At 36.5% G+C, this 22,125-nt stretch overlaps 1 protein-coding gene and 1 non-coding gene across 3 annotated transcripts; one reads left to right on the forward strand and one right to left on the reverse strand.

The window, feature by feature from the left end:
• Positions 1–1,475: 1,475 nt before the first annotated feature.
• LOC107842611 (protein ALWAYS EARLY 3) lies at positions 1,476–19,277 on the reverse strand. Of its 2 annotated transcripts, none has more exons than XM_016686553.2 (21): positions 19,078–19,277; positions 17,952–18,081; positions 16,832–16,930; positions 16,645–16,707; positions 14,903–14,980; positions 14,303–14,477; positions 13,422–13,681; positions 12,970–13,327; positions 11,307–11,384; positions 9,657–9,910; positions 9,519–9,575; positions 9,074–9,382; positions 8,825–9,003; positions 8,427–8,709; positions 6,893–7,120; positions 4,807–4,968; positions 3,715–3,858; positions 3,422–3,637; positions 2,708–2,812; positions 2,528–2,629; positions 1,476–1,745 (listed from the first exon to the last, which is right to left on the reverse strand). In XM_016686553.2, exons 2-21 carry the CDS (start codon positions 18,060–18,062, stop codon positions 1,581–1,583), a joined length of 3,426 nt encoding a protein of 1,141 aa, XP_016542039.1. In that variant the 5' UTR covers positions 18,063–18,081; positions 19,078–19,277; the 3' UTR covers positions 1,476–1,580. The 2 variants fall into 2 exon arrangements, with proteins under 2 accessions (XP_016542039.1, XP_016542041.1); XM_016686555.2 differs by having other exon boundaries at positions 9,221–9,382; positions 19,078–19,251.
• A 1,169-nt stretch (positions 19,278–20,446) lies between these two features.
• On the forward strand, positions 20,447–20,553 carry LOC124892199. The gene has a single exon (XR_007050130.1). It is a non-coding gene; the product is annotated as a small nucleolar RNA R71 (small nucleolar RNA).
• Positions 20,554–22,125: the final 1,572 nt, after the last annotated feature.

The following is a 22,125-nucleotide window of genomic DNA, read 5'->3' on the forward strand; positions in this document are numbered from 1 at the left end:
TTCTTTGGCAAACGTGTTATTAGTGGAAGGAAGAAAACCATTAAAATAAGGAAAAAAATCAAAAATACTCCTTTATTTTTATAAATTGACTAAGTTTGTCCTCGTTTTATAAATTGACTAAGTTTGTCCTCGTTATACTATGAAATCAAATATATCCCTATCATTAGCAAAGTTATCAAAAATATATAGCATGCTATTTGGATGAGGTGGATGTCACATGACATGCCACTTCAGCAGCAAATTTTTTTCCTTTTAATTTTTTACTTCAAATGTTATTAATCATTTATTTTGTAAAACAGAAAATTTATAATATTAAAAAAATTAATGAAAAACATTTTTAGCCACCGGTGTCACATCACACCACCACCAGTCCAATGGAGACTTTTTTGACTGGAATTGATTAACAATTGATAAATTAATTTGTTAATTGATAATTGAAAGATCGATTGTTGATTGAGGAAAAAGATGGTATCTGCAAATAAGTAAATGGTTGTTTACTGCTTGATACATTGGTGTCTTACTACAACAAAGAACAACTTCCTCCGCCGCCGCCGTTAATGTCTCCCCTCCATCGGCGCCAACGCCATTAATGACGAGCTTCAAGCTCGTCCGAACCATGAGCTTCTTGGCTGTAAAAATGAAGGTGATGGTTTGTGGTGGACTGGTGGTGGTGTGACGTGACACTGGTGGGCGAAAAACATTGATATTCATTAATTTTTTTTTTAATATTGTAAGTTTCTTTTTTCACAAAATAAATGATTAATAAAATTTGAAGTAAAGAAATTAAAAGAAAAAAGAAAATCTGAGCATGTCACGTGCCATCCACCTCATCCAAATATCATGCCACATGGCTCTCACCTTGCCATGGTGGAGAGGTGTTAAAAAGGGAGTATTTTTAATAACTTTGCTAGCGACAGAGATATATTTGATCTCATAGTATACGAGAGGCAAACTTAATCAATTTATCAAAGTAGAGAAATATTTTTTGCTCTTTTAAAATAAATATTTTTTGCTCTTTTAAAATAAATATACGGAAGACTTTTTCCTCTTGCAAGAAACTTCAGCTCAAATTGCATGAACCTCTTGGAATTCTACTAGGGGGATTACTCTCAGTGTTATGTCACGAGTGCAAATTATTTTCGGAAACCCATATAAAAATAGATCAGTTTTGGGATCGGACAAACTATCATGGAAATGAAGGATGTAAAACAGAATTTGATACACAAAATATGCTTAAATTTAAGATTTAATCTAAAATTTTCATCATTTCCATGGCTCTTTTTTTAAAAACTGTAATTCCATGGCTCTTTGAACTTACAATCCAATTAGTAGTTGCAGCTACTGGTTCAGCCTCACCACTATGGGACTAGTTATTATAGAGGAAATAGATCATGCGAAGAGTAACAACATTATGAGGGAGCGGGGGTCGGGGGGGCCAGGTGTATGCAGAACTTACGAACAATGAGAAGAAGAGAGAGAGTAAATTAAGTCTGCATTAATCTGAGAGCTTCACCATGAATAAGGTTAGTTATCTACATAGTGAATTTACAAGAGCAAATTAAGTGTTGATAATACATGGCCTACGTCGGTATTAATGCCATAATTTGGTTTCTGATGATTCCCATGCACTTCTGTATTTCAGCATAGACTGGAAAGTTTTGTGAGCAACAGGGTTGTAAACTTGCTACAGCAGAATCCAGTACTTTTGCCATATCAGCTGGTGGAAACTGTCGTTCTGTACATTTCTGCAACCATGTACAACAGATAATCAAGTTGTGTCAAGCATAAATATGGACAATAATGACAACTGTATGGGTGACCAGATATGTGAACCGAATAAGCAAAAGTGAAGTGCTTTTAGAGAATATCATGCGCTGCCATAAAACACTAGGTCATTTTTTACCTTTTGGAGTTGAGTAGCAAGAAACATGTAGTTTAAACTCATATCCAAGGTATTCGGACATATGAAGATGGAGGTCACAACAATGTTTTCTATACTGGCGATCATGATAATGTAACACACAATGGAGACTATAGATCATCTTTTTTGCTCCCTTTTACATTAAAATTAAATAGGGTATATCCTCCTCCTCCAGGGCTATCTAGCAATCTTAGATGGCATTAAACTTGGTGAGGAAAGAGGAATTGCTCCTTCAGTCAATCTGCTTGAGTCCTCTACTTGTCCCTTTATTTATCAGTTATCAAAAATCACAATACGCTGCTGTCTTCGCTTGATAAAGATAATTCTGTAATCCAGATATCAAGACAAGAAGCATCTTCTGGAGGTTATGGAACATTTAATGTCCGTGCAAACAAGAGGCAACCAATACAGAATCTAAGGTCGCGAAGGACATGGTATGTTACCTAAGCAAACGTAATTTCCATGCCAAACATTCTAAAGCAATAATATTGTCACAAAAGCTAGTCCAAAGAAACAAAAAAAACTTGGAAAATCTGCTTGAATTAAGGAACAAAAGAACTTGCCAACAGAATACAGGAAAAGAACCGGGGTAACCAATATATTTACCTGAATCATAAGCAAAGTAGCAACGCATTTGGTGATAAGTTCCGAAGGAATTTCTGCTTCATTTCTTCTATCTGACACATTCTTTGACTTAAGATCAGGTGGCTGCAATAGATCAATGCAATAAAAATCAATTGATATAGAGAAGCAAAATAACCATTAAGCAATGGTAAAAAATCTCACAATTGGCATGCAAGAATCATCTAGTGGAATCCGATCATTCACATAATCAATAGCCTCCTCAATCTTCTCGGTGGTGTTGTCTCTACCAGTATATGAAAGCATCGCCTACACAGGAAAGTTAATCAGTCCTAAAACAATATACAGCAACATGCAGACGATAATGATGAGATCACAAACATGATAACATCAATAAGAATTAGGACAAAATGCATAAACATAAGCTTTTAAGTGATGCAAAACTCTGGAGGCATTAAACTGATAAAATCAAGTCCAAGCAGATCACATGATGTCTGATAATATTAAACCTGGTTAAAAAATAGTAAAAGGTTTAAATGAACTAAATTTCAATTTTTTTCAAATAGTCACTGAAAGTCCAATTTTTCTCCCATTAACTTTGATCCTGACGTATTCTCAAAATATTTGATCCAGTTATTAACCAAGATGAAATTGTAACCACCTTTATGCAAAATTACATAATATTACTGCATCTTTTCAAGAAATGCATTTCAAAATTCCCAGTCCGCTGAGGTAAATTAGGGAATGAATCAACCTGGCAACCATGCAAAGGAGGTTTCTGAAGAAGCTAATAAATACTAACATGCTATGGTTAATCATAACCCTCTTTTAAAAAGAAAAAATTCAAACATGGAATCTTAAAACCGATTTGGGTCACACCACCAAGATTCCCAAGAGAAATAACAGTTGAATGTCTACCTGCACCGCTGCATCAACCATAGTCCAAGATTTGATTTTTGAGCTTTCTATTATCTCGTTGACAAGGAACCCTGATTCCTGCGGTTGACTCGTACAACGATCAAAAGTGCTCAAAATACTGGGATCAGCAAAATTTGGAACTGGCCTTTGCCATGCAAGTGGAATGCTTCCATGATAGGTATTCCGCTGTCTCAAACGATATAAAGCAGAAGAAACCTGCCAAAGCATATGAATGTTATAGCAAACTTTGAGCACATTAGAAATTTAGATTCTTATATTGAGGATAAACATACCTGCTCATTGACTTCATTTAACTGTATTAGCACGGCAGCATATTGCTTCTTGAAAGGCTCCGAGTCCTTGAGAGAACAGTCATCACTCTTTTGGTTTTCCAAAACATCATCATTCATGAGACTCAACTCCAAAACCACTGCATCCTACACGTTCAACCTAATGACATGAGCTCACTGCACATCTGGCATAAGATATTCATGCCTTTTGTATATTTAACATCAACTAGAGAAATACATCTATTGACACAAATCCTGAAACACATACATTGAAATACAAGAACAGCCAAAACTAAAAATGAAAGACAAGAAGCAGTCCAACTCTAAAATAGAAGAAACCATTCATCAATTTGGTAGCAGCATCTGCTCAGAGTAGCTCCATCTACCTTAAATATTCTCCGCTACAAACAGAACAGTAAACACAGTTTTTTCTCAACAACAAATACATGCTCAACCAATACCTCCACAGTCAGAGAAACGATTTATAGATGTGCATATAACTATACTTAGACTAAGTTCTAGAAAGCTTCTTCAGCCTTCGCCTTCAAAAAGAAAATAGAACTTTAACCTGCTAGTTCATGAAAGCTTACCCCTTCGACAATTTCTTCTTTTTACACAAATAAACTCTTCAACTTCAGGAAAAAAAGTAAAGAATATATTTCTCCCTATCAGTAATTTGGACATAAATGCCTGCTAGTTTTATTCAAAAAGGTTTTTTATTTGGTTGAAAAAAAAAAGATTCTGCTGAATTTTGTGACCATCTCATCTAACTAGGTTTAAATTGTTAAAAAGGGAACATATTTATTTAGTATAGGTTTGCAATATGATCCATCACATGCACGCCTAATTCGTTTACCTGATTCAAGCACGTGAAGTAAGACTAGAAATTAGGATTTGTATCACCATGACACAATGTTGAATTGTGGGACCACCTCATTTATAAGTTAAGTTGGAGAGCAGACGTTTTATTGTCTACAATAATTGCATAAGCAGACAAGACACAAGCATATGCAGAGGGAGAAAGAGAGCTAGCTTTCATTTGTATAATTTTCATTCATGGATCAAATGAACTAAAAACTAGATTAGTTTTGTAACCTTTTTGTCTAGTGCACGGGTCAACTCTGCAAGAGCTTGTACATCAGCTTCCTTTGCTTGAATCTGAGCGACAGTAGAAGGCTTGGAATATGCTATCTGTTGATATACGGTGGTTTCCATGACTCCAGATTTAGATTGCATATCAGCTTCTGCTGAAGCCACCTGCCAACAAGTTACTAATAGATTATGTGGAAGGCTAAACATAGATAAGCCTACAAAACTCTCTGCTGTTCTTAAAGAAGTGGGGCAGCAAATCTCAAAAGAGATGGCGGAGAGCAATTCCTTCATGCATTTGGAGGACAGTGTGGAAGGAAAGGAATGGAATGTGTTTTGAGGACAGATTCAATATGCAGAAAATTAAGTGGAAATATAATGCAAATTTTCATTTCTGATGTAAAGAAGCAAATGTAGAGGATGCAGATCCGTTTGGTAGACTATTTAGGATCTCCGTATTAGTTTTTGGGTCCACAGTTACTGTTGATTACTTTTTGAGGTATCCAGCATACCCCTTAATGCTGAGGAATACAAATTACCCACTTTCCAAAATTATGTGAAAAAGAAAAAGTCACGAACAAAACGAGAAGGGAGTTACTATGTTGCACGGACTTTTCAAAAATGTCAACGAGTGTGTGTTGGATTTGCCAAAAGTAGTGTACTTTTTGAGAAACCGATACAGGTGAGGCATCAAAAGTGAAGAGTCCCACGACTTAGCGGAGTTACGATCAAAACTCTAAACGGACTTCTTAAGGTATATATCAATATAAACTATATAGTATAACGGTGATTTTGAGATCAAGAGTAAAATTGGCAATCATGAAATCTACTAACCCCCAAGTTGAATGTCAGTTTTTCTGGTTCATCAACTTGAGGTTCAGCTTTTTAAATCGAAAATCTATAAATGTACCCTTTCTGTTATGTGTACTGAAGATATAATCAAGTGTAGTGTTCTCGCTATCAGAGCAGGTAGAGGTCCTAAGTTTGAGTCTCACCGTCACCCATTATTAAAAGGAATTTCCACATGTTTGGTCCATAAGAAAGAACCAGACACGCATCGTTACCTTCTCAAAAAAAAAAGAAAAAGAAACGAACCAGATCCGCATGTGTGGGGATATTGCGTATTGAAGATATAATTAATTAAACTAAATGTATGCTTTTTCTAACAGTTTAAGCTTTCGGATGTGATGGTGAAACTCTTTAACAAAGTGGCCTACTTTGGTGTGGTATTTCACCTCAATTACCAAAATTCAGAAAAACAAGGGCAGCTACGTTAAATTAAAATAGAAATACCATCAAATATTTATATCTTTGTTTCAAAAGCTAAATATATCAAAAATAATTTGATGGCTAAATCTCATAATTTTGAAACCCCCAAAGTCAACTTAGAACAATTAACTTGGGACAGAAGTCTTGTACTAAAGTGGTACAAAAAGTTATATGACACCTGTATTCTTGCTACAATTTACATTCTATTTCTTACAAACTATAATGTTAGGAGATACCACAGAGTTTTTCATTCACCAAAAAAAGCACTACAAACATCTTTTTTCAGATGGGTGTATATGTATTCTTTGATTGTTAGGAGAATATGTGAATAAGAAATCATGAAGTGGTTACTTCAAGTGACAAAGGACTAGGGGCTTCGGACTTAAGTAAGAGATTCGAGTCCTATGCAAACTAAGCTTGGTATTTAAACGGAGAAGAGTAGAGGGGTGGATTCATTATTCCTGAGTTTCGAAAGCTGTGTTGGTCCTAAGGGTCAGCCCAGACAGATTTCTAGATCATTAAAAGTACAATCAAGGGGAGATTGAAGAAAAGGAATAATTGCAAGAGAAAAAGAAACATCACAGAAGACAAAAATTCAGAAAGGAGGCATCAAACATCACATAATTTAGATTAGGAACAAAGAAAGTTCTCTCTTAAGTCCTAACATTAATTTGTTTGCCCCAAGGTCACAATTGTTTTGATTAGAAACTGTATGGGACGAATTGCAATATAAGTTTCTAAACCTGGGTTTTTGAGAACTACTGAATCCAAAATAAATGAAGTATAAAAGGAATTTAAGGAAGAGTAGAGGAGAACCACTGACCTTCGTCTGCTTTAGGAGATTACTGACGGGATGACTTGGTGGGGAGAAATGAGAGGAGACATCTCCATTCTCCGTGCTGTCACCAGCCGGAAATTTCATAAACTCATTTGCTCGTGCATTCATCTTGAGCTCATTGAAGCTCTCGAAAAACTTATCAACAGCATCTGCATGCCTTGTAAGTAGCGTGGGCATGTTTTCAAATGGATTTAGAGGCATGCAATCAATGTCCTGCCATAACATTAAGTGTTCTAATTAATTAGCCATCAGGTCCAGAAAGCAATCACCGGAGAACCAAACCACAAAGTACTGAAATACCAAATCTTTTTAAAAGTACAGTACTGAAATAGTGATTCATACACAAAGAACCTGTTATGAATAAGTAGAAAAGATAATTACAAGAAGATAAGATGTCTTCCAACAGATAAAGAGATTACACGCAGGAGTTCAATAATTAAGTTTGGTTGGACTTGAGTAATCAATTTACTTTAGTTATGCCTTTCTTTTTTCTCTTACTTTCTGTCAGAAGCATCCTCAGAAGAAAAATTTAGCTTACCATATCTGGAGGATGGCACCAGAGTGTTAGTACAGACATTTGGACTCAGTATCATAACCTGACTCTTAGTTATTTCTCTCACACTATGGGATAGGTTCGAAAGGGGCATAAACAATTAATAAACTACTCCTAAATCCCGAACTAGTTGTAGTTGGTTATATTTATCGTATGTATCCAAGCGCACTTCACCCTTGTGGCAGAAATGCAAGGTAAGGCTGCGTACGATACACCCTTGTGATGGGGCGAGAACGGAGCCTTGGAGCAATTGGTAAAGTTGTTGTCATGTGACAAGGAGGTCATGGGTTCAAGCCTGGGAAACAGCCTCTGGCAGAAATGCAAGGTAAGGCTGCGTACGATACACCCTTGTGGTGGGGCCCTTCCCCGGACACCGCGCATAGCGATAGCTTTAGTGCACCGGGCTGCCCTTTTTTTTTTTAATCCAAACGCACTTCAATCAAATACTAAATGATATCTTAGAAAAGGCAGATAAGGGGTTTTCTAAAACTAAAGATTCTTTAAGTCTCACACATACCCTTATATTGACATATACATCTCTAACCAAAGTAGAACTTGTGTCAAACTCTGGACCTAACGCAAGTGTAGCAATAACTAAACCTTAATCTCGCACTCGGCATCACCTATATGGATCCGTTGATTTCATTGTGTTCTATTCTTTAGCTAAATCGACATTGATTTTCGAGAGATTATAGGTCCTTTGATACAATATCCCCAATGGGATTTTACATTTACCACGTCCTTTTCTATTATCTTCAATCATCATAGTGCTGCACCTACGGATAGGTGCATATGGAGGTCTATGTAGGGCATGGTCAAACCATTTAAACCAAACTTCTCTCACTATATTCATATATGTGCTACTTGCACCTTCGTAATCATCTCTAATCTTTGTGAACCTAAGAGAAACTATAGACTAACATTATAGAATACCATATGATAACATACTAAGCAATAACGAATTACCATGACAAATTCAACCCCAAGCTCTGGTCGGTCAAACTGAACACGGCATCTAGAGTGATCAACTGTTAACACATTTCCATCATGTATCTCTCTTGTTTTTGGATGGATCGCAATCACAAGTTGCCCAACCGACAAAGGCCTTGCAAGATCTGTGGGTAACCCTTCCCTGGTACCTTCACGAAGTTCAGTATAATGTGATCTAACAGATTCCCGGTATTGATTAAGCTTCTCCTTTTCTTCATTCAAGAATTGCTCAGAGAATCGTCGTGGTTTGCCAAGAGAACTACATCAAGACGAGGATTGAAAACCATCATTAACATAAAAATAACAAACTCCTAATGTTTAGGACTCGCCCAGGGAACAGTGCGACTTCCAAATAGAAGAAAGTGAGAGTATACCTTCTTATGACGCCCCATTCAACACGAGTTAACCTTGGAACATGCCCTAATCCAACATGATACAGGTACTCCACAAATTCCCTTTTAGCAAACCAAGGGTAGTCAATTGCGCTGTAGAACCACTCATACGTACACCATCTTCGTACCTGATGGTTGGAAAGGCAACTGGAAATCTTTTTCTGCATGCAATGTATGCAAGTTAACAAGTGTCCATATCACAATAATGAACTACAAGTGCATAACTAAAACCTTAAGACTGAATGCTTTGTCACGAAGTGCAGTGAAGGATGCACTAGGATCATCCAAACTTTTATCAGGAATCTTCAAATCTTTTTGTTTTTGAGGTTTTTCCAGGTCCATCTTACGCCGGCTTCTAACTTTAGTAGGCAAGTTCACCTGGTTTTCGACAGGGATTTGTGCAGTTGATTGAGCTGAATCACTTCGTTCTGTTCTTGGATCTGCACATGATGAATGCTCCTGATCTTTAATTAATTTAGGCAACACACACTGATAGGATCTTTTACCCTTACTGGTGGCCTTTTTTGATGCGTCTTTTACCTATAGGAGAAAATATCATGTCAAATTAGAAACAGTGCAGTAAGGTGTCCAATCAGGCAAAATGCTCAACACAGTGGCTCAAACATGTCTAAATCTCGAAACAATCACTTAAAATGGACAAAAACAAGAAAATCACCGCAGCTTCCTGAGATTCAGTAACATCATAGTCAACATGAACTTCAGCTTTGCGAGCCTGCAAGATTATCCTCAGAAGTGTTACATATCATTTGCACATCAGAATATTAAACAGGGATGCAATGCTGTCTCCTAATACCTTAGATGACATTGCTTTCTGTGCCCTCCTTGCCTGCTTTGTTTCAGGAACAGCATTAACATCAGAAGAAGTAACTTTCCCATGCTTTGATGTCTTACTGGAAGTAACTTCAAACTTTGATAAAGATTGACTCCATCTCGATTTAACCCCCGCCGATCCTTGTTTGTCTCTTTGTTTGTGTGCTGGAATGGCTTCCAAGGAGCCAGATTCATCGAAATGGTCATCAATTTCATCCTTTACCTGCATCATTGACTCTGAAAAAAAAAAGAGAATCCAATATACTCACAGTTAAGACAGAATAACAGCTGAAAAATCAAATGGAAACACATGAAGTGCGATCAAGATATAGGATTGTAAGCATATCCAACACTTCAATTGAAAACAAAAGGAAATAGTTAAGGGGGGAAAACTTAAACACTGGAAATGGATGTTTTTGGAATAAATTAATTACCTACTTATATGTCATAAACTGCAGACAGATTTTGAGATTTGTGGTTTATGTTCTTAAATATATATACAAATATATATGGTATACGGTTAGTCATGCCAAGAGGGTTGAACAAACGTATCACTACTTGGAAGGATCAGAAGGTGCGAAAATGCTGAGATGTCCAGAGAACTATTCCTATGAGCATATTATGGATCAAATGGATAGACAGTTTTGAAAGTGGAAAGAGCAAAAAAGAGACAAGGTCCACTAGGCTTGAAGCGAAAAGCAAGAAGTGAAGCACACTCTTCTTTGAAGAGAAGTGAATGATTTACAGAAGATAAGAAAATACCAAACATGCATGAATTTAGTGTTAAAATAATTGATTTCAAATTAAAATAACTAGTTCAACATCAAATATACAATAACATTAATATTAGTTCAACTCCTCAAAGTTGAGTTTCAAAGTACTAATGCTTCTCGTTGGGGTCACTTTGTGCTTCATTATTTGAAGCTCACAATTCACTTAAGTGCATGGCTTTGGCCCCTGGGAAGACAAGCCTTGCCTTCCCTCGCATCACTTTAAGCAACATTTAGCAACGGTGACCAGATAGGAATCTTTTAAGAAAGATATAATAACGCTATCATGAAGTTCAAAGGTCTGTAGAATTTGAATTTTGGTGTAGCTGTGTAGGTTGAAAAAAGGAAATAGCATAGAGGATACTGTGTTACTATATCGCTTACAGCTACACTACAAATATGTCAGTATCTTCTGCGTCTTTCCAAAGCACTTCCTTGGTGCTGGTATATTAATGAAATCACTTAAATTATCAAGCAAGTGCACTCAGACTGGGACAGGCAAGCAGCTGTGAAGATACAAAAAGAGAGAGAGAGAGAAGCATAGCATAATCCGAGAGCAAATGTGCAAAGATAAGCTAAAAAGAAATCACTGTTCTTTTAAAAATTTAGCTCAAGTTCCTTTTTCAGTAAATAATTCACAGAAGAAATTTGACGTCTAAGTACAGAGTAAATTCAAAGATCTCAAGTTTCAAATAACAAGAGAGAAAACCTGAAATGCATAGAGATCAAAGTGGCTACAATATTTGGCTAAGACAGAATGTGAAAGGGGGATAAAGAGATACTATCAACACCCAGCATATCCCAAATAGCCATAAGCCAGCTTTCATGCAAAGATCTAGAGAAACAGAATTTTGTACACTTACCATCTTCATTTTCAGCTGCTGGCATCATTAGAGACAAATCAGCCAAAGTTTGTAAGGCATCAAAAGAAGAGCTTTCATCTACATGAAGGAAAAAAGCAAATAAGCATATATATCCTCTACTTCCGCTCATTCTACCAAGATATAACAGTTTCTATCATATAATAACAGGTTTAAAGTCGAATTACTTCACCAAAAGTAGCAAGCTACTTAGCATTAAAATAACAGAACTCGGAAGTAACTCTTGCTCCACAACTTGAAAAACAAAGTCAAGCTAATGAGAAAAGGAACAACATCACAATATATAACAGAACCTCCATGATGTCCTAAGCCCTAAGTTATTGAAAACTTGTAATATTGATTCCTTCCTTTCTCTACCTTATCCTATCTGTCTAAGACTTTTAAGAATAAAGTACCTTCCTAAACATTAATATTACGAAGGTAATGGTCTCATCTATTGCCTGCCATAATAAAGCGATGTAAGGCGAAAAACTGGACAAAGGAAAAAATCCCCGAGAATGGCAATTATAAAACTTAGCTTACTATAACTATGATGGCACGGAAGTAACAGACTTGTCCCATATTGAAGGTAGACTTGGGAAACTTTGTTTGATGATTAGGCACTTGGTAAACCTATTTGTGTTTTCTTTTGTTTCTTATTTTGTTTGGGTTATTCATGAAAATCTGCTGTGTTTCGGCTCTTATTCTGATGGTGCTCACCTTCTGAAGTTCCTGGCCACTTTGAACTTGTTAACATTGTTACAGAGATGTTTAGTATGTCAATTGTCGAGCAATCCTTGAGTTGCTGCTTCTGTAAATAACCTCTTCCCTTCAATTTTAGGGCATGTCAAGTGATAAGAAATGGACCTCTCCCAAAATCAACATCAAAAGCTAGCTCATTACGTGAGGATTGCCCAATATCATACAAGTGGGACATTTAACAACATATCCCCCCCACCCACCAACCCAAAACCAAAAAAAAAAAAAAACACTCCAGGTGATATCTAGAGCCTTGGCAATATAACATGGGTGCCCAATAGTGAGTAACCAAGAATGAGCCATGAGGAAGGGTCTGGCTCCGATACCATGATAAGAAAATGGACCTTGGGCCTAACTCAAGCCCAAAGCTAGTTCATGAAGTGAGGTTTGCCCAACACCTACCAATGTGACACGCTTAACATCAAGAATACCAGGAAGGAGGGGGAAAGGGGGAGGGGAGGGAGGATTTATACCAGATAGGAAAAGATAACGGGAAGAGGCGTTAAGGAGATAATATTTGAGGTTTATGTAGCTTTCTGCTAAAACAAAGCAGATACAGTCTAGTATACACTTATGTATTTTGAGATTGTAAGAATTAATGGTCACTGTGATGAAACAAAAAGCATCATTTTCTAATTTATCTTTCGAAGAGAATTAGCCCTAGTTTAGGTTAGTGCAATAGTAACACCTCATACTTATTGCTCAGCACTTGTGTCAAACTTGGATGCGTGTTCAGATCTTATTAGGGACTCAATTTCACTTATGTTTCCAAGAATGCATCCCCCTTCTTAATTAGTGGCAAAAGATCAAATAAAAAATCAAAAAGGACCAAAAGAACATTTAAATGCTGTTAAATTGTTAAAATGGAAAGCTCTAAAGAAGAGTAATCTACAAAACTTTGTAATACCTCGCCCGAAAAGAACCTTTTTGCTCCTCTTTCTAGGGCCTTGTAACGAGGCCCTTGCATTCTTTTCATCTGTGGCCTCCATTTCAAGTTTACCCCTCGCCGCACCCAATCTTTGACCTTCTTCTGTACCACTACATGCCTCTTTGATATCATCAAAATGATTTTCACCACTATCATCAACTTCCAACTTTTTACCATATGGTCTTTTTTGCTTCTGTGTTGTTCGACCAACGGTTTCAGCTTCCTCAAAATCATTCTTATACCGCATCAGCTCACCAGTGTCTGCTTCCATGCTTCCCTCTTCTTCATCCACTTCATTACTAAGAAGCTTGGCGTTGCCCATATCCACTTTAACACGCTAGTTGCAAAAAAAAAAAAAAATCAATTAGTTGATCTGCTGTGGACATGTCTATGCAGATAAGTCAGAATGTGAAATGGAAGTTAAGTAATACCTTTCTTTCAGCAGTCCCAATAGGTGAGAACATAGCACCATCCGTCCAACGGCTTGGTGTCTTAGAGAACTGAGGAGAACCACCTCTTTGTGAAGCTTCTGTTAAAACTAACGCTATCTTCACATCATCATCGGTGTCATGTGGCTGCACTTTCAAACTCTGTCCACTAGGAGAAAAATACTTCTCACCTTTGGGATTTTCATAAGAAAAAGAAACAGGAAATCGTGGGGTTCGTTTTCCAACAGCTCGAGGACGGCTTCCTGAAAGGAAACTCCATAGAAAATTCATTAATAATATCACATGACAAGTGCTCAATCCTTGGATAAAGAAAAAGAGGGTAGGCTTCTATCTTGAGTTACTGATGATAAAAAATAAAAAGGGCAGCCCGGTGTACTAAAGCTCCAGCTATGCGCAGGGTCCGGGGAAGGGCCCCACCACAAGGGTGTATTGTACGTAGCCTTACCTTGCATTTCTGCCAGAGGCTGTTTCCAAGGCTTGAACCCGTGACCTCCTGATCACATGGCAACAACTTTACCAGTTACTCCAAGGCTCCCCTTCAAGTTACAGATCATAAATAAAAAGAAAGATTTAGTTTGTCAACATTCAAAAAGAGTTCAAGACTAAGTTCAATTGGCAAATAGGCCGTGATGTGGAAGGCAGCTAAACAAAACGACATCCTGGAAAAGCTATTGATGCATGAAAGTACAATGCACTGCTGACAATAAACTCTATGCAAGAATAACAAGCAAGAAAGATTCTAATATAGGTCCATCTGGAAGACTTTTTACAGATATTATATTCTTTTTTCTCTGGAATAAAACTAAACACTACATTTTAATTTATCCCTTTTTATTGTGGGAGGAATAGAAGGGACAACGCACCTCCTGAACGCTTCTTCTTCAACAAAGTTAAACAACCATGGCTAGCAGCTAATGCTGAAGATGTCATCTCAGATGTTTTAGATATATTAGGATGAACTTTACCCCATGCACGTTTCTGAGGTTTTCGAGACGTTCCAGCGTCCTCATTACTCTCTTGCTCACTGTCGCTTGCTGCCTGACATCCCATAGTCAAGTTATTTCATCAGCAAATACCCAAAACTAAGATGCAACTACAAAATTTAAACACTAGAACTCAGAAACCATAAACAAATATAAGTGATAACACTGAACATATATACAGTTCTCTTTTAGAAAAGGTTTTCTTGTCGACAGTAAGAAAAAAATGTTTTTGCAACGACCTAATGCCTAGAATCATCGTTCCTACTGCTTATTTAAAAAGAACAGCTTGCAACAATCTTTCTAATCAAGATTAGCTGCATTTTTTCAATTGAAGTGTCAAGGAATTCCATCTATCTGATGCCACGAAGCTCAAATTCTAATACTACTCCTTAAGCATGAAGCAACTATGAAATAAACATAAATATGAAAGAAACATATAAGTCTGGTGGATGGAGAAACTCAATATATCTTAAGTCTTACCAAGTTGCAGTAGTGATCAGTCATCATGGCAATCAGCCCAGCCACAGACGCAGTCCCCTCTGGAAGAGATAAATAAGCCTGAAATACAATACAATGAATAGACAAGGAATTGCATCATCATTGTATATGACTTAAAAATATATTCAATGCTGATTAATTACTCGGTGTCATTTCTTCTAAATTTAAAATCTTATAATAATACCACCATAGAAACAATCTTCAAAGTGTAGTTAACCAGTTACTAGCTAAAATCACAAGACCGTGATTTATGATGATTTTGCGATAAACACAATGGTTTATGATGATTAACATGACATTCCATGCTTTCTATGTATATAGCCATCATAAAGGCAAAAATGATCATAATTGAAGTGATTACTCTTTTTTAGAGCAAAATGTTGGCCCAGAAGATGATTGGTATGCTCTCCAAAAAGAGATTGCTCTTTCTAAGTTAATGTGCTTCACCAGGAAATGACAGTTTTCTTTTACAAGTACAATGGAGTTTGGGGGCTGTTTCACAGTGTGAACGCAACATAATAGCATCAAAAGGAAAATGAACAAATCATAGCACCAACTGGTATTGTAGATTTATGAATGTGAAGATCAGTTTTGATGCAAAACTTTCAACTAGTATCAATTACCCACAATATTGCAATGTTCCATATCAGGATTCAGAAAAGGAAAATAAAGTAGCACCAAAAGTTAACAAAGCTGGTTAATATGACACAGAGACGCCACATGCACAAAAAATAAGACCAATGGAATCTGGAAACTGCTCAAAACAGACAGAAAAAGAGAGGAAGAGGATGATATTATAATAAGACACTGCAAAGAAACTCAATCAATTATATATGTTAAAAGCTAGTTACATAGGAATAGAAATGTCAAATTTATTAAAAGAAACAAGGAAAAACTATAAGTGTCATATTATAGCTAATGGATATACGGCATCCTAGATCCTACTGCAATTACTGGGAACTATGTTCTTTCCTTTTAACACTGTCCTCCTCCTTTCCTACTGTTCTTTAGTGGAGATGACATTTTTACAAGGTACAATAAGGAAACTTATGTGTATGAAGTGTTTGAAACATGGCAACCTCAAAGTACTCGTGGAACGCTACTTTGGACGCCTGAAAGGTGAAATTTACGCAGCTGGTGAGTACAAAACAACACATGCACACGATACGCCATATGAATGTGTACAGAGTACTCATGGAGATAGGAGCTTGCAGCTCATGTTAATAACATCCAAAGGCATCTATGATACCAGTAGTGAAGCACATATCACCATACCACCAATACCATGTAAAAGAAAAGGTTAAATTATTTCCAAGAGTAAGAAAGAGTCAAAGACTCTGTGGCAGAGGGCAAGCAATGTTAATTGATTGCCTACTAGTACTAGAAAAACTGAACAACAGATGAAACAGCCCCTCAAAAATTGATAACCCTAACAAGATTTCTTTGTGAAAAAGATCTGACTTTTATTAGAGTATTTTGCTCCTCAAAGAACTTACATTTAACAAAATGTTCACCAGCCAACAACATGAAGCATTAGAATAAGATTCCACAAAATGGACTCTCTCACCATGCTATCAGTATAGATGACATTTAAGACTAGGTATACATCAGCAGGAATATGAAGAGAGGCATTGCCAATCAAGATACTTCATTAGATGATATCATAAGCTAAGAGGATTCAATTATAAAGACGTGTTACTTTGTTGTCAGCATTCAGAGCATACCCTATTCATTGTGTAAAGAGCCTCCACCATTTCTGCAGTTCGGAATTTCACTGTAGATGCAACCTGCAATAAGTACAAAGCAGCTCTCAGAGGCAAGGCATCAGAGATCATCAACAGCAAACATATGCAAGTACAGGGTAATTTTAATTAACTTCAATTGATGGATACACTTGGAGTTTGAACTGACCTTTTTCCAATCTTTACCATACTTGCGGTATGCTTGATAGAAGCGTGTCAGGTCTTCCTCACTCCACTGAGGACCAAGCATGTCAGACAATTTCCGCTTCTGCAATTTTAATCAAATAACTGTGTCAAAATGCAAACATAATGCCTTGCCCTCCCCCAATCTTTATAGAACACGTTACATTGAACGTAAGAAACTAGATGAAATATTTCTCCTTTACAACTCAACATATTAACACTTTCTTCAAGAAGCCATTTGGTGCGAAGAAATGAACCTTGGCCCAACTCAAATCCAAACCTAGCTCATAATGAGAGGAGGACTTCCCAGGACCATAAAAGGAAACCACAATCCATTCCCTCAACCAATGTCGGACTTGACACTTCCCCACACTCAGGAGTGGACAACTGGAGCAGGATAAACATAACGTGGGGGGCCAACGACGAGAAACACAACAGCAGGAACCAACGGACCTAGCTCTGATACCATGTGAAGAAATGAACTTTAGGCCTACCTCAATACCAAAAGCTAGCTTATGAGAGTAGGATTTCCCAAGTATATATAAGGAAACAACAACTCTTTCCCTCAACTAGTGTGGAACTTGATAGTTGACAAGAATAAAAAAGGGACGCGGTGGAAAATTAACTTTCTGTACACCTTTAGTAAGAGGAAAGTTGTGGGAAAACAATTTGAAAACTTTCCCACAAAAATAACTACCATAAAAATAGCGTGATGAAATAATTACAATATGTTTTTAATGAAAGTTGAAAGTTAAACCAGACATTGTCTTTTCATTCCAAACTTTCCTCTTAAATTCAAAGAAAAACATGAGAAAAATGTCCTCATTTCACCGACATATTTCTAGCAACTTCATAACATCCTTGACAAAATCATTCATCTCTCCTTGCACTATCTGTCTCTTTTCAATTTTCTACTATGGAAAAGGTAACATGCACCATCCTATGCTGTCACGAGGTCCAAATTCTCAAACAAAAAAAGAGCATGTTATCATTTCCAAGAAGCCACTAATTTATCCTAGATTCCAAAAGAAAACAAAACCATAAAAGAACTTACATGCCTCATCATGGAATAGTACAAGAGAAAACAAAAGTACAGTAAAACTCACCCGTTGCAAGCTTTTCTTTCCGTTGTCCCCATTGCCATCTTTACTGGGAGAGATTTCAGTTGTAGGAGATAATCGCTTGTTTATGCTTTTGGACTTTTTTGCTGGAGCCATACCTACAATCTTGGAAAACCTATACCGAAAAGCAAAATCAGTCAAGCACAATATAAGATTCTGTTTATGAGAATATGTTTGGGAAGTGATAAACTAAATCACTAATAAACATGATTTTAATATGTACACGCACCAAATTATAGTTTCAGCAAAATAGATGTCCACGCGTAGTTTGTTGATCAATATTTAAGTAAATGGTAGATATTATATATAAGCGAACAACTGGCTTATTAGCAACTAGTAACTTTTTCTTAACCTTCAAAACTCGCATAGTCATTTCAAATGGCTATCAAAAACTTGCATGCATAATTTGTATTAACAACATTAAATTGTAGCTGCACCTCAAGTACTTTTACCTTAACTCCATATAAGTTTCTTATACACAAAAAGAAAATTCCTTGCTTGTTTTTACTAGTTTTATCTCTACTGGGATTTGAACTGAGACCTTATGATTCTCATCCCACTTCATTTTACCACTAGGCAACAATATAAAGTATGCCTACCAATATTTTTTTTTGATAACTGCGATGTCCGAACTAGCTTTCGTGCACCACGACTATTTCCATGGTATACCTACCACCTCCAATCTTCACACCAAGGCTAGGATAGATAGGAAGAAATCACCCAGTATTTTTTTCTCTAAGGGGATTCAAACCCGAGACCTCATGGTTCTCAATTCTCACCTCACTTCATTGACCACTAGGCCACAATAGGAATTATGCCTACCAATTATTCCTAAGATCGATAAGATTTCTCTTGCGTGATGAACAGAGGTTATTAATTCTATGTCTATTTGCTCAAAAAGGGGCCGCCGAAAGATATCATTACTAACTCTCAGCACTAAACACAAATTACAACAAACACTAACCAATACAAACAAAAATTGCGATCTGATAAACTTCTAGAAATACCCAGAAACAAAAGACTCAAACTTTCAAAATCACAGTAAAAAAGCCTTTTTTTGCACCAATTTGTTGAGCACCGTACAGCAAAAAAAAGAGGTGAGTTTGTTTACCTATCAAAACAGTTACAGCTTCTCAATCAATTTTCAGAACCATGAGCTACTGTAAAAATGAGAGATTTCATAGGTGAATTTTGAAACCGCGGTGAGAAATTGGAAGAATTTTGCGGTAGAGAGAATGGGAAAAAATGGGGAAGAAAAAGAAATTGAAAATATATTTTTGGGGTAATAGCCGCGAAACTCTGTATTTGTATTTTATTCCAGCAAAGTTTTAGTATTATTTAATTTTAATACTTTTCCTTTTCAAATTGAATTTAAAATAACTTTTGTTATAAAATAATAAAGAACAAGAATAAGAATAGAGAAAATAGATGGAGTGATTCTTATTTCCACTTCTGGGACCTGAGACACTTGGAGAATCTTTTCCCTTCTTTGGTTATGTCTGGCAAGATCAAAATAAAATGACTACAATTTTAGGTATTCACTTAATCTTGTTACGTCTAGGTGCTTTTCTTCTAGTGTTCAAGGCTCTTTATTTTGGGGGCGTATATGATACCTGGGATCCGGGAGGGGGAGATGTAAGAAAAACTACCAACTTGACCCTTAGCCCGAGTATCATATTTGGTTATTTACTAAAATCTCCTTTTGGAGGGGAAGGATGGATTGTTAAATTTGCCTCTGTATCACTAGGTAAGCCACCTTGAGGTCTTGTGTTTTGTGCTCCCGCAATCTGACCAAGTTGTAACTCTAAATTTTTACTTATCAACTATTGACTCTTCAAATCTATTGCAAACTGGACTTGATTAGCTAAAATTTGCTTCATTATTTCCTCCATATTAATTGTTTGAGTAGTAGACTGATTATTTTGAACCTACTGTTGATTCTGTTGCACTGGCCCCTTATACTGATTATTATTCTATACCTGATTTCCACCCCATGAGAAATTAGGATGATTCCTCTAGTTGGGATTATATGAGTTACCAAAATTCTATTATACTGGATGATTGACATTCCCCAAATAATTAAATAATTTGGATTAATCGCACAAGCATCTGCCGCGTGTTCACTACTTCCACAAACCTCACACCACGAATTTAACTATTTGACTACATTATCTATAGCTGCTACTTGCAGAACCCCCAATTTTATATTGTTAATCTAAGTAACCATCTGATTTTACATTGCTGTAATTTAGGATGATAATGTTGTGAACTGATCTATCTCTAACACACCAGTAACTTTCTTAGGAGCACTCTTCGAATCAGCATGCCATTCAGGATTCCCTTGTGAAATCCGATTCATCAGTGTGTATAATTCCTCATAAGTCTTCTCAAGAGTTTGCCAACCCACTGCTGAATCTAAGAGAATCTTGGTATTTGGCTCTAACCCTTCAATGAAAATATAAATAAGGACATCATTAGACTGATGATAGTGAGGGAAATTTCTGAGCATACTTTTAAATCTCTCCCAAGCTTGGTAGAGATTGTCTCTTGCTTTCTATCTGAAACTCAGAATCACACTTCTCAAACGTGCAGTCTTTCCATATGGAAAGAATCAAATAAGGAATTTCTGAGCTAAATCTTCCCAAGAAGTGATGGAGAGTGGTGATTCAGCATGTAACCACCTCTTAACTTCCCCAATTAAGGAAAAAGAGAAGAGCCTTAGTCTGACATAATCAGTATTCACCCCTGTAGGAATATAAGTATCACTTATTTACAGGAAGTTCTGTATGTGATGCTGTGGGTCTTTATGTAAAAGGCCAGAAAATTGCCCCACTAAAATCAGTAATTGCACCATATTCTGCTTTAATTCAAATTGACTACCTGGTTCGGGCTAGTGAATATTGTTAGTCGCATGGTTCATGAATAGGATTGACACCTCACAAACAGGTCTAGCAACTACTTGAGCAAGAACAACTGGGATAACTGGAGTTGGGACATGTCCGGCATTTGGATCAACCACATTCAGATCTGTTCTTTCAGCCATTTGAACTTATTGAATAGGATATTGAGCTCTTAGCCGTTGTTGAACTATCAGTTCTGGTTCTGTAAAAGGCTCTACCAACTCTTTATCTCTCGCTAGTCCTGTATTTATCTAAACTTGCAAAAATTCAATTGCTAAGATCAAGTAGTTAACACTTAAACTTATTATCAAAAACCAAAATTTTAGCAAATTACTAATTATACTAGTCCCCAAAAATTGTGCCAAAAACTTATTGCGTTCAAATGTATATACAAGTGTATGTGATCGTACAAGTAATATAGTGACTCAGACAGTCGAATATCATTCCCACGAGGACTAAGCAAATAGCAATTTAATTAATTTTAGTTTTTAATAAAGAGGTATTAAGTGATAAAGTATCAAGATGATTTTTTAAGTGTTGAATAAAAATGTAAATAAGAAATAGCAATTTGTGACAATAGCAAAGCAAGTAACGATTGTGAACAGTAATGATAAGGATTCCATGGTTGAGGCACACCTAACAATCATACAATTCTATCTTCTTATCACATTCTAGTTGGTTATCAGGTTATTGATTCGCAAGGGTTATGGTACGATCTTGGTCTCTCGACCTCAAATCTTTTATCTATCTGAATATTGCAACTACAGCTCCCACAGTGATGCAACAATTCAACTAGATGCATATAACTATCTTCTTGCAATTGAACCAAACAAGGCTCCTAGGTATATCCCTATCCTAGGTGCTAACTCAAATCCTCTATTTAATGCAAGGATTAGAACCTTGCTCCTTAATTTCTTTGTTCTATTCCACAATTCTCCTCCTGGATTCACATAGAAATATAGAATTATTCTAATGGTGGCCACTCATCAAAATAGTAAGCTCAAGAAATTAAGAATAACCCATATGATAATCCAACAAGAAACTACGATAAATAATATCAAAGAGTAATCATGTTCTTGGCCTTAACCCCAGAGCAAGGGTGTTTAGCCACTCATGTTTGAAGTTAACATCTAAAATAAGTAATTAATCATACCAAGAATTAATCTTGAAGTGAAGAAGTTCAAAGGAAATTCTGAGAACCCTAAAAGAGAGAATTTTGTATTTTCCCGCCGCTGCTATGCTTTCCAAAGTGTCCCCAA

Source organism: Capsicum annuum, chromosome 1 (assembly GCF_002878395.1).
Source record: "Capsicum annuum cultivar UCD-10X-F1 chromosome 1, UCD10Xv1.1, whole genome shotgun sequence".
Taxonomy (NCBI): domain Eukaryota; kingdom Viridiplantae; phylum Streptophyta; class Magnoliopsida; order Solanales; family Solanaceae; genus Capsicum; species Capsicum annuum.

Excerpts from the sequence above, each read along its gene's own strand:
- LOC107842611 (XM_016686553.2), bottom strand. The coding sequence starts at position 18,062 with ATGGCTCCAGCAAAAAAGTCCAAAAGCATAAACAAGCGATTATCTCCT. Across the intron at positions 14,981-16,644 it reads CTCTTTACACAATGAATAGG|GCTTATTTATCTCTTCCAGA; the intron begins GTATGCTCTGAA and ends ATTGTATTTCAG. Across the intron at positions 13,328-13,421 it reads TTGGGACTGCTGAAAGAAAG|CGTGTTAAAGTGGATATGGG; the intron begins GTATTACTTAAC and ends TTTTGCAACTAG.